At 44.0% G+C, this 16110-nt stretch overlaps 2 protein-coding genes across 3 annotated transcripts; one reads left to right on the plus strand and one right to left on the minus strand.

Moving 5' to 3' along the window:
• cd248a (CD248 molecule, endosialin a) lies at positions 1–3900 on the plus strand. The gene has a single exon (XM_035148990.2). The coding sequence runs from the start codon at positions 237–239 to the stop codon at positions 2559–2561; it is 2325 nt and encodes a 774-aa protein (XP_035004881.1). The 5' UTR covers positions 1–236; the 3' UTR covers positions 2562–3900.
• A 1390-nt stretch (positions 3901–5290) lies between these two features.
• znf16l (zinc finger protein 16 like) lies at positions 5291–16110 on the minus strand. Of its 2 annotated transcripts, none has more exons than XM_035149400.2 (3): positions 15258–16100; positions 13454–13672; positions 5291–9366 (listed from the first exon to the last, which is right to left on the minus strand). In XM_035149400.2, the coding sequence occupies exons 1-3, from the start codon at positions 15982–15984 to the stop codon at positions 8660–8662; spliced, it is 1653 nt and encodes a 550-aa protein (XP_035005291.1). In that variant the 5' UTR covers positions 15985–16100; the 3' UTR covers positions 5291–8659. The 2 variants fall into 2 exon arrangements, with proteins under 2 accessions (XP_035005291.1, XP_047194924.1); XM_047338968.1 differs by lacking the exon at positions 5291–9366 and adding an exon at positions 12319–12882 and having other exon boundaries at positions 15258–16110.

Raw genomic sequence — 16110 nt, forward strand, 5'->3', positions numbered from 1 at the left:
CATTTCTCCCCTCCCTCTCTGCTATGTGAAATGCTGGGACAATCTGCATGCACTCAACTCCAGCTCAGATCTGTTTTAACAGGATAGAGTGAAGAACGCAGGCAGTGTAAAAAATTTGAGTTCAAATGAAGGGAGTGAAACTCAGAGAGACAACAAAGCGGAGTAGGAGAGAAACCAGAGTTAGGTAGTATAAAGCGTGTGGGACGTTAGGCTGAGAGATAAGTCAAAAAAAAAGAATGGGCTGCCTAGTTAGCAGTGCTGCTGCTCTTCTCCTAACCTCCTTGCTGGCTTTGCTTTTTGGAGTTTCTTCCGTCCTGGGCCAAGACCTGCGAGAGAATGAAGCACTTTGTAATGCTGATGGCTGCTTTGTGGTCTACTTCCAAAGTAAAACCTTTCTGGACTCATGGAGGGCCTGCAAAGAGAAAGGAGGCAATCTCGCCACCATCAAACGCAAAGAGGATGCCACCACTATTGCCATACTTTTCTCAGCTCTGGACTTGCGCCACCCACGCACAAAGATCCAGGTATGGATTGGCCTGCAGCGCCAGCCTCGCCAGTGTACCACTACTCGCCCCCTGCGGGGTTTCTCTTGGACCACTGGTGACCAGGACACAGAGTATACCAACTGGCAGAAAGAGGACTCCCCTGATTTATGTATGGTGCCACGCTGTGTGGTCATGGGCTACAGCATTCACGAGAAGAATGATAATTTTAAATGGCAGGATGGCCCTTGCTCAGTCCCTGCAGATGGGTATCTTTGTCATTATGGCTATAAAGGAATGTGTCCAGCCTTATGGACAGAAGGTGGAGGCCATATCCTTTACACAACACCATTTAACCTTCTAAGGACACTGCTAACCCATGTACCCTTTGGATCTGTTGCTACTGTGCCATGCCCCATAGGCACCAAGGAGGAACAGCCCGTTTTCTGTATGCTGAAGGAGGATGGCTCTGTTGGGTGGTCAAGAGATTCCCCTCTTTGCTCTGATCCTCTTGTATCACACAGTTGGTGTGATCAGGATAATGGTGGATGTGAGCATTTCTGCAGGCCGGCTGGGGAACACTTCTACTGTGAGTGTGCGGATCAGTATCAACTCGGAGATGATGGGCAGAGCTGTGAGATGTCTGATGTTTGTCAAGGGACCCCCTGTGAGTATGAGTGCCTGCCCCTTTCAGATGGGTATCGCTGTGCCTGCCCTGAAGGATACATGCTTGCACCAGATGAACGTGGCTGTCTGGATGTAGACGAGTGCCTCCAGAGTCCTTGTGAACAACTTTGTGAGAATGCTCCAGGGACATTTGAATGTCGATGTCGGGATGGTTACCATCCAGATGACGAGGGTGGATGTGAGGATCTAGATGAGTGTATAAATGACCCATGTGAACATGCCTGTGAGAACACTCCAGGCTCTCATATCTGCCACTGCCATATGGGGTTTTCCCCAGTACCTGAGGACACAAAACGATGCCAGGACAATGATGAGTGCCAGATCGCTGGGACCTGTGAGCAGATGTGTGTGAATTATGACGGTGGATTTGAGTGTTACTGTGAGGAAGGTTATGAACTCATGTCTGATCACCAGTCATGTCAGAAGAGAGGGGAAGGAGATGGCCATTCTGCCAATGCCTCTCCTTTTCCTTGGGTCACCCACCAACCTGTGCCAGAATGGGACCTCATGGACTATGAATGGAATCTGCAGCAGAGCCACACTGACTGGCCCCCAGAGGAGGAGCAATCTCTGAACTGGCTGACTGATCCACCCAGAGTTTTGAACCCTGATGTCATTTGGGTCACCAGTGCTCCACAGGAGGAACTGCCCTTTTATTCTGCAGTGGACCTTTTGACACAGGGGGATGAGAATGATGAGAAAGACATAGGAATTAATGGAGCTGATTGGTTAGAGTTGGGGCAGAATCCTCAGTCTGAGCTGGAGGTTTTTCCAAACACCATCTCGACCACACCTCCACCGGAAACCAGTACTAGCACTGAACCAGACTCATATGAAGATGACAAGGAGACCACCACAGCCCTTCCCTTCCTTCCCACCTCTACAATCTCTGAGGGAGCTGGGAATTGGTGGTCCAGTCTCACCACTTCCAGCCATAACGCAGGAAATCCAGAGGATTCAGTCACAAGCCACAACATGACCACGGATTCCAGCTACCACAATGAGGGAGACGAAGAACAGTTCCCAGAGGAGGAGTTGGTGGAGGAGAAAAATGACTATGTGGAGATAACACACTCCCAAGATCCAACTGTTCTCACACAGCTTACCTCTTCCCAGCCAACCTCGAGTGGGGGTGGCCAGAGCGGAGACACCCTGGATTCTGGCTCGGAAAACAGTGAGCCTAAAACCAGCAGCACTTGGCTCCTGGTGGGACTACTGGTGCCCATCTGTATACTCATTTTGGTGATGCTGGCATTGGTCATTGTCTATTGTACTCACTGTGCTCTCCGGCCACGCAGTAAGAATGTGACGGACTGCTACCACTGGATTTCAGGGGCTCATGATCCACAGGTAGCCCCTAACCCCTCAGTAGGGGTCAAGACCTGTGTTTAGACAGAGAAGAGAGAAACTAGCATTTAAATAAATGATCTCTTTTTCAGAGCTAAGCCGGAGGGAATAATGAACCTGGTAAAAGGCAAACAAATTTTTTTTTACCCTCTCTGACTATGGAACTGCCCACTCTGAGCACATTTAGATATTACGCTTGAATATCAACTGATAGAGGCAATGAAGACACACTGAAAACCACTGACCTTTCGGGACACACTCTCTATGTGGTCAAATCTGCGTGAAGGTTTTAACATTGGACAGTGCTGTAGTATCATAAAATATACAATCTTTACTTGTTATGTTAAAAAAATATCTAATATCTGGGGATACTGTTTGTAGACATTTGTTCATTTCATAGCAAAACTTGACTACAAGGTCCGTTTCATTCAAAATCCTCAGGCTCAGTTAATTTCATTTGCATATCCCTGTCGACATCTGTTACTCCCAACTGCTCACATCAGCCATGGGGAAGAGGAAACTCTCGGCAAATATCCCTTCAAGAAAAAAAGACATTCTGTCGCCACATGATATTGCTGGGAAAACAATCATTTGGAAATCACTGTGTTGAATACTTCATGAGAGACTGAAACCATCTTTGTGTATTGTGGTTCTGTTGTATTTATATTAAGATCATACTTGTCCAATTTTTTTTCAACAATTGTAATAAATAAATGACACAGTTTATGGACCCCATAAACCTAGTGAAATACAAAGGAATGTCTGTCTACATGTGGTAATATTTTCCCAACTGATGTCCAGTTTAACAGCACCTATTCCTATTCAGACTTTTTTTTTAAAATATAACTTGAAGAACAGATGCTCACATTGCACAAGGAATGTTGTGGGAGCTGGTAGCCAATATTAGCGATGATATTAGAATAGCCATCGATCACCTTTCATAACCCTACTTCATTAACAGAAGAAGCCTGTGTCTTTGCCGAGCCTTTAAATGTTTTAATTGTTGCTGTCGATCATGTCCAGCTGTGAGACTATAGTCAGTCTGAAACTCTGTAGTTTCTTCTGAAACTTCTTTTTGCAAAATGTTTTACAATTTATGGTGAAAATTCAAGTTGACAATTTCAGATCCCAGATTACAAAACTGTAAGTAGAAGTGCCGGTTGGATTTGAAGGTGTTTCATTTGAATTAAACAAAGTGGGAAAAGCCCAAATGAAAGAAATCTAAGCACATACTTATAATACGTAATTTACATTTAGTGCCATTACAGATTCAGACAGAAAATATTTTGTGATAGACTGTGAAATATAAGAAACATCTAATGTATATTGTTACGTTTTTATATTATTATGTGAAGCAATCTTGAATTAAAAGGTATGACAGGGACTCTGTGTGAAATTATTGACTGTGGAAACAAACGTTGCACTTCCTTTTAGAGACCCTTCAGTGATTAGAGGATGTTTTTTCATCATATAAACACAATTACCAGCTGTTTATAAAGACCATTAAGTTGCTTTTAAATACTCAACGATTACTAGTGAGTAGACAACAAGATAAAATGTATTTGTCATCATATTATATGGGGGTTTGTGGATTGCGGTGATGTGTCTGCCATTTGAACATTTGAAGCACATTGTGTTGAAAGTTATTTTCCTTTCATTCACCCCTTTTTCTAGGCCCTGGTGTTTTAAAGAAAACCACGAGCCATTTGCTCTCACCTCCTCAGAACAGTGAAGTAATGAATTTGGGTGGAGAGACAAGAGTTTTTCTTTTTTCTTTTCCAGAAAAGACCACCAGCTTCTGAACACAGTCAGGATGTATTGTGAGTGCACTGACTAATGGAATGTGCTGATCAAAACCAGGTTCTGGCTCTCAGAGGGGGTCTCTCTCTCGCTCTCTTCTTTGTCTCTTTCCGTCTCCCTCCCCTTCTGACCTATATTCAGCATTGTCATTCCTTCTACAGCGCTCAGTTTACAGATCTTATCCAGTCATTGGTGAGCTGAGTTATTTTTCTTCGATAAACCTCTATTAAACAGTCTCTTACTCGATTTACAATGCTGTGATTGTATGCCTCCACCCCCCCAGTGCTTTTTACAGACAGATATGAGGTCACCATGACCTTTAACCACTGAAATCCACTGAAGCCCACGTGACTACTGGTGAAAATGTGAAGAAATTCCCTAAAGACATGCTCGAGATTTCATGTTCAAGAGGCCAAAAACACGTTTTGTGAGGCCCCCATGACCTTTACCTTTAACCATCAAATTCGAATCAATTGATCTGTAATTCTGTGAATATTTGTGCCGAATTTAAAAGGGTTCGTTCTAGACATTCTTAAGATAATTCAGTTCACAAGGCAAAACAGATTTTGGACCTTTGGCCACCCAAATTCTTGTCAGTTCCTCTTTGAGTCACAGTGAACGTTTGTGCCAAATGTAACGCAATTCCCTTTGTGTGCTCCTGATGTATCACATTTGCAAGTCACAAGACCACTGCGACCTTTGACCACTGACAATATAATCACTTTACCTTTGACTTCAAGTGCGTCATTGTTTGTGTCAAATTTGAAGAAATTCCATCGAGGTGTTCCTGAGACGCTGTGTTCAAAAGTCCAAAAACATCATTCTGTGAGTGCACAGTGACCCTGACCTTCGACCACCAAAATCCAGTCAGTTCATCTTTGTCCCAATTCCTTTTAAACCGCACAGGGTGTTACCAAGTGTTACTTGAACACACACACACATAAACACTCACACTGAAGAGTACACACATAATGCTTTGTTTTATTGTTTTTATTTTCTTTTGGTAAAAAAAACAATTCACACTTCCATTCATGAGTTTAGGACAACAGTTTAGAAAAGAAAGCAGATTGTCAATGGTTGGCTTTTAGCTTCCACAGGTTTGAATAAGTTTTTTTATTCATTAATTTTTTTTAGTCTTCCCCATAGTGCTAAGAAACTCAATTTTACAGACAAGCTTGAGTAAAATTGGTCATTTTTCTAATGGGCTTCCACAGAATGAGATCAAATGATTAAACCCACCAGATACTTTGGATTCAATTTCCTTCAAGTATGTTTTTTTTTCCAATCGCAGTATTTTTAGTTGTCATACAAGCAAACATATAAAATATCCAGTATATAGTCTGTAACATCAGATAATACTTTTTTAAAAATGATGATAAACTTCCTGCTCTACACATAGCACCAAACAGTATCAGGATGAAAGACAATTAGCAGTACCGTATGAGCCAGAAGAGAATCTTTTGTTGCAGTTACACAAATGGTCCACATGTGGGGGATGCTGTCCCACTACTACTCTAAAAGATCCATCCTTCTCCACAAATCGAGGGTGACAGGGTGCACTAGAGACTAAATGGATCAAGGTGCAAATCAATACATGGAGCCATACATACATCTGTTTAAATGCTGTCGTTTTTTAACCAAGCTGTCTTGTTTAGTCAATTGCACTGTGGAATTCCGATCATACCAAAGTCTGATAACGTTTGACAATGTGTTTTTCTATGAGCGGGCTGTGAAAAACAGCATCTCAGATTGGTAATCCAGTGGGTGTAGTCCTGGCCATTGCTTCCATCAGTCATGATAACATTGAACTCACAAATATAACCTCTCAAGGTCATGGAAGTGCTGTCCTGAGAGTTAATCACAAGTGGACAGCTCTTGAGTTTGTCTGTTCACACCTGGCATTTAAATCTGTCCCGAATGTGTCTCCTGTGGCCACTTGTGATCGTATCCCCCCCCCATTCTATGCGCAAGTAATTATATACGCCAGTTGTGTTCACAAAGACCAAATCATGTTATTTAACCCAGTCTGCATGTATAGATGTTTTCAATTACAATGTTTGTGTCTGTGTGTATGTGTGTGTCTGTGTGGGTGTGTATGTGAGTGTGTGTTGGCGCGAGCGAGAGGGAGAGGCTGAGTGAATCTTGTTCCTTTACCAATTTAAGAAAAGCATTAGTCATTATGTGGTGATGAGCCTGTGGTGGTGGTTACTCATCTAAGTTGTTCGAGGCTAAAAGTTCGAAGTCTGTTTTCTCGCAGCAAAAAAAGAGATATAAGGCAAAAAAACAACAAAACAACAAATTCATTCTAAAACGTATTGAATTATTTTTGGATTAAAAAGTTTGAAACACTACCAATCTTTTGTTTGATAAATGAACTGGTGAACTAGCAAACAGAGCCTAACCTTGACTGAGGGGGTTTTCTCACATAGCCGCTCTTCTTAAGAGTTGGAGTTTTGCCTATTTTCCCCCACGTGTGGTTCACAGCCAAATAGACAGTGAAAATTATATTTTGCCACAGTTTCAGTGTCTATCTGTAGAATATGTCATAAACATAAATAGTTGCAATACTTCCTTTACCCGTTCCAAAGTAAAGCACTCTCGCTTAGCACAATTGTAATGAACAGGAATTATCCTTTGAGGTAAATGCAACATATAGGAAATGTGCTCTTTACTGATGCAGTCTGGTCTAAAAGAAAGGGATTCTCTTCTTTGTGGGTCAGAGACCTAGAAGATTTTCATTATAAATATATCTTACAACCTGATTATTTCATCTAAAGTTTACTGGCTTGCTCTACAGATTTCATCCATATAAAATAATCTCCATCAACAAATGAAGTTTGTTTAGTCTGTAACAGAAGTACGAGTGTCATACTTTGCATTTTCCTAAGCACATGTAAGGCTTTTCAACAGTGTTGGCATACACAAGGATATGAAGACTGAAAGCAAATTCTCTGACAACTGAGCAAACTCCATCAGTTGCTGAGGAGTGTTTGATTAGGGCTGCATGTTTATCTGGGCTGATTTATTTCCGGCCAATAAAGGGAAATATATGTTCTTTTACATTATTGTAATAACAATTGCAATAACATAACTAGGCCAGCAGGTGGCAGCAATGCACTATACTGGATTCCCGAGAGGAGGGCAAAAGATTGCAAGTTTAAATGTAACAAATCTCCTAAATCGGCTGAAAGGTGAAAGAAAAGGAATAAGAAGCAGCCGTTAAGGTGAAAAATAATTAACTATCAGATTTGTTCATTCGACAAGCATTTGAAAACTGCAAGAAGTTAACTAGAGACAAAAGATAAAGCAACCAACAAAATCACATCATTTATCGCCTGTACGATGACCAGACCTTTTCAGTGGGAGAAGACTGAGTTTTGCCAGCTAACAGTGCATTTGTGACATGTTCCTACCTGCCCTGCACCAGAGGTCTTCACAGGCCCACCAAACGGGTTCAGAGCCTTGTGTGTCTGTGTGTCTGTGTGTGTGTGTGTGTGTGTGTGTGTGTGTGTGTGTGTGTGTGTGCAAGGGGAATAACAGAAAACCTGGATGTATTTCAAAAACTATCTTAGAGGATGGATCATATGCTTTCACAGCCAGGCACAGTGGAGAAGGCTGCTAACGTTCCATTGGGTAAGACACAAAGTTTGGTTATGACACCTTGTGAATTAACTTGTTAAAGCCATCAGATGTGAAATCTATGCCTATGGGGTCTGACTCTCCCTGCTTGGTTTCTGGTAGAACATTTCTGGGTCTTTTCGGGTTCGGGCACAAAATTTTGGACCCATGAGGAACTCTACCCTGTACGATGTGGTCACCACACACATTCTTAGTCTGATCAACACCAACATAAGTTCTATGGTGGCCATATGGACCTCTGAGTTAAGTGGCTCAGTGGCTGGATGAAGTCTTCAACATGAGAAACACTGCACGCAGAGGAGTGTGTATCTTTTTAAATATACAAAAATGTGAGATCGGTTATTGTATCGGCCACGAAAAGCGGGTAATTATCGGTTATTGGTAAAAGTTGAATTAAATCCATAGTGTACATCCCTGTGTGTGAGACCACTGAAAGCTTTGCTACAAGTAAGTATAACTCTGAGTTCAGACTAAAACTGCTGTTTCCAAAGTCTGAAATAAACCTTCAAGCTCAATGACAGCATTTCTTGAGGACTGAGGTAAAATGCCTTGAATGAACAAGGACGGAACACTAAAGCCTGGGCAGCATCCCAGAAAATTCAGCCCTGTTCTCCACATGACCAGTACCTCCCACAGTGACGACAGACAGCCACACAATGAAGACACAACCCTCAGAACCAGCACCATGTCCGTTCAATTTCTGCTTACTGTGCCGGGGTGCAGCGGTGGCTCTTGTAGGTACCCAGGTGGCGGAAGCTGCGTCCACACTGCTGGCAACAGTAAGGTGTGGCCCCACTGTGGATCCTCTGATGAGTGTACAGGTTCCCAAGCTCCTTAAAGCGGCGGCCGCACTGAGGACAAGCGTATGGGCTCTCACCAGTGTGGACCCGTTGGTGTCTTTTGAGTCCAGACAGCACTGAGAAACCTTTGCCACACTGAGGGCAGGGGAAGGGGCTCTGGGCACCACTGTGCACCAGCCTGTGGCTTTTTAACCGGGCTGCGTGCCGGAATCTCTCCCCACATTCTGGACACATGAAGGGCTTTTCGCCGGTATGAATACGTTGGTGTTGTCGCAGGTTGCCAAGGTAGTTAAAATGGCGGCCACAGTCCCCACACTCATAACCCCCCTCAATTTTAATCTCCTTTTTCACAAGCCCTCCTCCCCGACTGATGCTGACACCAGCTCCTGGTCCTGTGCCATCTTCGTGCGGCTCTTTTTCACTCCTCATGGAGTCACTGCTGCTGCTCCCCATGGTGGGTACTGCGGAGGAGGTGGACTGCAGGGCCTGAAGAGTCTGGGCACCAGCAGAGTCTGAGTGTATCAGCTTAATATGTTCTTCCAGGAACATAGAATCAGGGCAGAAGGTTCCACATAGAGAGCAGATGTAGGTGTGACTGGTGAACTGTTGACCTGAAATCAGAGTGCAGAGTATTTTAACTTATTTATAATTCAAATAACACAGGTTAGGTAGGCTACAGAAACAAAATACAGAACACATAGTACAACGTCAAAGTGATCCAATACACTGCACCAATCACAGTGTTCAAAAAGTGAAGAAAAAAGTGAGAACTATAATCTGCTAAAGTTTTTCTGATTTGAATCCAATGGAGAATGTTTTTTAAAACATTTTATTCAATATTGTAACATTTAAAATGTAGTAAAAGACGCTGGTATTGAATACACTGTCTGTTGAACTGTGTTTGGGGACAGTGCAGCTAAACTTTATAACTAACACATTTTTCAAATCATCATCATACAGGCCATACCGTGTGTGTGTGTGTGAGTGTGAGAGAGAGAGATAGAGTAATGCAAGGCAAATCATTACAACGCGGGGTAAGGGACCATTCTGCGTGGGATGTCTTTTGTCTTTAACAGAGTGATCTTTAAAGAAAAGATCACTCTGATCATCCTGAGCAACAGTCCCGCGGTTCTCTGATTAAAATTGATCTTTTAATTGATCCAATATCTATTCATACAAAGAAGGAATACAAATGTCATGCCTTTTCCTGAGTGACCCCATTTTAATTAAGAATAACACCAACATTTTAGCGAGCTGTGTCGCTCCTCTCATCCAATCTCCTCTGTGTCTGAGCGAGGTGGAGTTTACTTTACACTCACACACACACACACACACACACAGGGCCTGGGCCCCTCCCACACTCACAGAGAGACACAGACAGTGAAACAGAGATGAGAGGAGCAGAGCTTGTTAACATGAATGAGCCGGTGTATCAAACAGGGGCAACAAAAGGTTTACTGGGTCCTTATTAGGACCTGATCGCTCAGTTCACCTGCCGCGCGCAGCACGAGAAGCATACAGCCAGTGTACCAGGGTTCAAGTAAGAAGTATAAATAAATATTCAAGTACATTTTGGGAATGGCAAAATAGCTCAATAGCACCCCCTATAACTTTTAAACGAATCAGCACCCGTAGCACATGTTGCCGATAGTCATGAAAATCAGTAAGCATATGTGTCAGATGTAGATGTACAAAGCCTCTTTGGCTACACTCAACAGGAATTTGGCCATTTTGAATTTATGATTTGTTTTGCAATGTCCACAAGTTGCATTTTAACAAATCCCCCTACAGCTTATATGATATCGACTTAAAAAAAAATCACTGTGTGCGATGTAGGCACTTGCATGATCAAAAACCTTTAAAAGAATTTGTCCACATCGAATAGCCTGACTTGTGGCTTGGCATTGAAGGTTTGTGTTTCGCAATGACACAGGAAGTTATCATAACTTCAAAACACACACTCAGATCCGTTGTTGCGCAATGTGCAATTCATCATATCTGCCACAATGCACATGAGCAAGAGATGCCAATAACTTGTTTCACAAAAAGAATACACTTTGGGTCCAGCCCAGGTCCTACTACAGGCTCCTGGCTATTTATGCTAGCTGGTCAATATGCAGCATTCATTTAAAAAGCCATTTAGGTCTGCAAGATATTAGGAAAACATGCAATATGTGATAACTTTGTTGAAAACTGGGATGACGATAAATAAACAAATGCTTTGGTTTCACTGCTAAACTAGACCCCATAGAGTAGACAGAAAAATAATTTTACTGCAGAAATTGAAACAATTGTGTCGGAGGTGGACACTTCTCTGTAGTGTGTCCTCCAGAGTGGACATTTCTCTTAGATGCATGGCGACATGGACTCCGCTGAATAATGATAACACCGCTGCTGCAGGACAGACGCACATTAAAGGTCCAGTCGTCCTGTGTCTCCGTTGGAGTCTGTTTTAAGTTATTAGGACACGTACAGGACTGATGTTTACTTTGTGTTTGTTTGATTCTCTGTTACATTTCAATATACAAATTCGTATATACTCTATTGTAAACTAAATATACTATCTCAACTGGTATAGTTGAAGATTTGAATTATGACAATGAATGATGATGCGTCAATGTCATGGTTATTTAATACATTTGGTCAATGCATTAGTAAATTTAATTATTGTTGTCTATTTAACATCTATCTGTCTATTCTATATAAGACTTTTTTTTTGAGTTTTAATATACTATGCATTTAGTTAATAGGGTGTGTGTTTACATTTTCCAGGACAGCTGGTCCTTCATCACTTGTGGGTATGCGTGGTCTGAGAAAGATCTAAATTTGTTCGTACTGGGAATAAATTTAGGTAAGAGCATATTGATGAATCACAGATTTGTGCACCAAACCCATCCAGCCAAACTGAGTGCGCCCCCACCATCTCCAACAGCTCTCCATACATTGACTAAGTTTATTCATTTTGTGGTGTCATTTCAAACTAATTAAACTGTAGCGGGATTTCAGATCCCTGGAATTTGACCGACTTGCTGTTATACTGTGACGAGTAAGTGTTCCCAAATTTTTTCTAGGGCAGCAGGGCTCCATCTTATTGGTGAAATAAATTGACATGCAGAGCGTGAATGCAAAATGCATTGGAGTTATTTACATAGTAATATTGGCAAAACTTTAATATTTAAACTGTCCCTTGACAAATAATGTTAATATAATAATGGTGGCACACTTTGGCCTACACTACCTGTTGCAAATCAGCTGTTCCAAGTAACAGTTTACAAAAGAATCTAGTGGCCCATAGACTAAACTTTCTTGACTCAAAATGTATAATCATGTAGTTGCCTCATCCTAAAGTCTGTGGTCCAGTATTGATGCAAAATCTGCATCTGCATCAGAAATTAAGTGACAATGTACAAATACTAGTGGCCCATCTTTAACCCTTGTGTTGTCCCTGCTTCCCCCGGCTGTTGGCTGTGAGCGTTTGGGTACTGATTTAACTAACCCTTGTTGTGTTGTCCCCACTCCTCCTCCTCCTCCTCCTCCTCCTCCTCCTCCTCCTCCTGCTTGGACTGTGGACCCTAACCCCCCCCTCACATAGCCCACCACATATTAGCACGCACACGTAGGGCAATAGACAAGTGAGCAGCCCTTGCAGATGTATCTGTTACACCCGCGGCACACGGTGTGAGTTTTACAGTCCTTTTTCGTGGGGCATATCTGACACCTCTTCCTCTTACTCGCCCCGAGCGGGGCTGCTGCGGCGGCGACTAGGGCTAGGGAGGAGGCCGGACGCTCGGGTTGTTGTTGTAGGGCTAGGGCTAGAGGGGCGGCCGGACGCACGGGTCGCTGTAGGGCTAGGGCTAGAGGGGCGGCCGGACGCTCAGGTCGAGTGTCGTCATCGTCGTGGTCGTGGTCGTGGTCGTGGTCAAGAGCTCTCCGCGCGGCGGCGGCGGCTTTCACAGTCTTCACAACCGCGGCGGACGCTTCCGTGCGGGGGATGCGTCCGCCACTCGGCTTTCCGGTGTAGACTTGCATCTTCCGAGCGTAGCTGGATTTGGCGTCGCAGACCACCCACGACTTGATCCCGTATTTCGCCGGCTTGCTGGGCATGTACTGTCGGAAAGGACACCGGCCTGGGGAGAAGAAGAGGAGGAGGAGGAGAGGAGAGGACGTGTCCTGACTTGTACCGGATTTATTGTTAGTAATCTAAATATCCCTATACACGCGCACACACGTTGGGGGTGGGGAATTGCTCAATTTGCTCGACAATACAGCTGATTCCAATTGTGTTCTCGGGAGAAAAACACACCGGCCTCTCTGTGGGTCTAAATGACCCCCAGGAAAATCGAGAATGAAAATCCGTGGGTCACCCTAACCCTAACCCTGACCGGCCAGGGCTTGCGGATGATCGCACGCACGCACGCACGCACGCACGCACGCACACTCTGGGTCAATCCGACCCAGGAACAACACGAGGGTTTAGTAAACTAAATTTAGTGTTTTTAGAGTAGTCTTACATGTACTCTTTGCCTAAAAAACATTTATTATTAAGCGCATACCCACTTCTCCAGGGACCACTACACCACCAGAGTGGTACAGTCATTCATCCAGCCCTTGTTCCCACCAACATCAATCCACCATTTACATTTCTAGTCTTTTTTTTGTTTTTTTTGTTTCATTTTCTTTATACCCATTCTTACCCACCTGCCTCAGGCTTGTCTGTGTTGCCTTCCAGGGGACTACCTCCATCCCCTGAAGAGCTCAGGGGTTCAACAGTAAAGTCAGAGGGCTGGACATGCGAGAGCGGAACCTGGGCCTGGTCAAGTCCATCCCCCTCCCTCCTCGACGTCTCATCTTCTTCATCATCATCATCATCATCCGTCTCGCCAGTCAGGGTGTTATCACAATCAGGGTCCTTCATAACTGCAAAAAAATATGATAACATAAAACTTGAATCGTCTACTGGGGAAAGTTGTACCAAGGTTACTATATTTAGCATACAACATGGAAGTTGATGTGCAAGTGTCCCCTTGTGGAGCTCTTTATAGTCTATTAAGAGAAGGGATGGTAAGATTACATTATTAGCATTGGTCCAGCATGCAAACAATACAAAGTGACAGTATATTGTAGAACTGTTTGAACGGCGCTCGCTAATGCCAAGGAATAATTCAGATGTAGGCCCCAGCGCATTATTACATGCAAAGACAGCACTTCACTCCAAACAGACATGTTTAGAACGGGCACTGCACTAGTGGACGTGAAGAACATTGTCCTCTACATACATCTGAATTTCACACCCTGTGCAAAACGTTAGATCTTCTACACTGCTCTCTGCCCGAAAGATAGGATCACATCCAGTTCAGCACATTCATTTAGCTTCAATTGTTCAATTGTGATTTCTACACTGTTAAGCTTTAGGGCTTTTCGTTAAACGGCGTGGATGTGGTCAAGAAAACAATATTTTCCAACCTTGTTTTTAGTCTGGATGCACAGAAACAGAGATGTTTGGAAACAGTGACGTAGACACTCAACAACTAGTTGTTGATTGGGTCTTTACAGTTATGACATTGCCTCGACAAAGATTGTTTTGGTTTTAAAACGATGCTTCAATTATTAAGAATGCATGTAGCCCTAGTGCTTAGTCCTGAGGCCTGTTCAATAGCAGGTTTTGGTGCCCAACCCTAACATAATTTTCTTATTAATTCTGTTTTTACCAGTCTTTTGTCATGTGTTTATGTGTTTATGGCACAAGTCAATATAGTGTGTAAAGAGTTGCCACACAAGACACTTTCAGATTTCTTCACTGTATGGATTTATCGTTGTCTCATTCTGCCTTTCAGTTGTCACGCTAGTTGAAACATTACACAACATCTCATTCTCTACTTAGAAAAGAAAGAAAATAGACTCCATGTCCATTACCTGCATGTGCAGGATTCCTTCACACAACAGAACAGTCGGTTCCCTCCTGCAGAATAATTACTTATTTGATGCTCGAAAACTGAATTGTGACTGTTCATAATTGACAGCTGAAATTGGCTTGTCTTATTGGTCAGGTGGATGTACGTGCATGGTTACTATACAGCAGGTCCATCCCAGGCTTTGCTGCTGGGCAGACTCTAGCTCCAGGTGACATGACATAATACGTGTGGCTTCATTTGTGTACAGTGGGAGGAAGTGGGGACATATTTGCACAGGTACTTCTGCTAACTCCTGTAAATGAAAAGTTTTTCAACTTTACATGTTATGCCATTACTTAAAGGGATAGATCACCCCCCCCCCCACATCGCAACATAGTGGTGACTAGATCATTGAGGGACTTTTCATTTTTTGGGTGAACTATCCCTGTAAGAGTTTGCAGAATTGGTTTATTCTGATCTTCCTCACCCATCATCCGTTCTGATGTGCACATAGGTCTTTTTCATAAGGGCTACGCAACGGCATGTCTTCAGAAGTGTCCCCCCAAAGGACACCTGAAGACTCACCCACCGCATCACCCAGTACAATTTACCTTTCAGGTCTGAGGAATACTCGATTGGTGTTATCCACTCGTAATCATACATCCGCTTGCTGCCAGAGGGAAGCATGCTGAATATGTCATCCGTGGTGGACTCGGAGTCCCCGTGGCCGGAGCCGGGGCCAGCCATCCCACTGTCAGGCCACAGGGCGAGAGGGTGCGGGTCCTGCTCCGGTCGAGCCTCCCTCTCCCCACTGGTCTGGCTGCTCTGGTCTCCGTCCATTTCGGTGCCACCTCTCGAGTTCTTGTCTTTCATCAGATAGTCACAGATGGCATCGATATTCTCTTTCTTCACGGCGGTCATGACGCCTTTGACTCTCCTCGGGTCGGCGTTGTTCGGCTTCCTGTGGCCGGACTCGGCGGACGGCTCCGCGGTCGCCGCGCTGGGGAAATGGTCCCTGCCATCCCTCTGGACGGTGTCCAGTCTCGCCTTCAGCACGTCGATCTCTTCCGTTTTCTCGCGCAGTTCCATTTTCAGGACCCGTATCCTGATGCTGACCATCTTCCGGATCTCGGAGAGCGCTGTTTCCAGCACCAAGGTGATATTCCTGCCGAGGTGCTCGGTGATGTCGTTGACCGAAAAGAGCAGCTCTTCGTCGGGCTCCAGCTCCAGGAAATCGCCGTCGGCTCGGCTCGCTGACCCGGAAGGTTCCATGAGGGCGCCGTGGGGTGGAGGAGACAGGCTCGTTTCAGCGAAACTGCAGTTTCTTTTGCGACTCATAGGTTATTTGAGTTTGTGGGGAGTTTAGCCACAAAGCTACTCGGGGAGCTAATGTTTGGGTGATGCTGATAGACAGTAGTTAGCTTTGTCCGAGCCAGCGCGAGTAACACCGGATGCACCAGGAAC

Source organism: Hippoglossus stenolepis, chromosome 23, assembly GCF_022539355.2.
Source record: "Hippoglossus stenolepis isolate QCI-W04-F060 chromosome 23, HSTE1.2, whole genome shotgun sequence".
In the NCBI taxonomy this organism is placed as follows: domain Eukaryota; kingdom Metazoa; phylum Chordata; class Actinopteri; order Pleuronectiformes; family Pleuronectidae; genus Hippoglossus; species Hippoglossus stenolepis.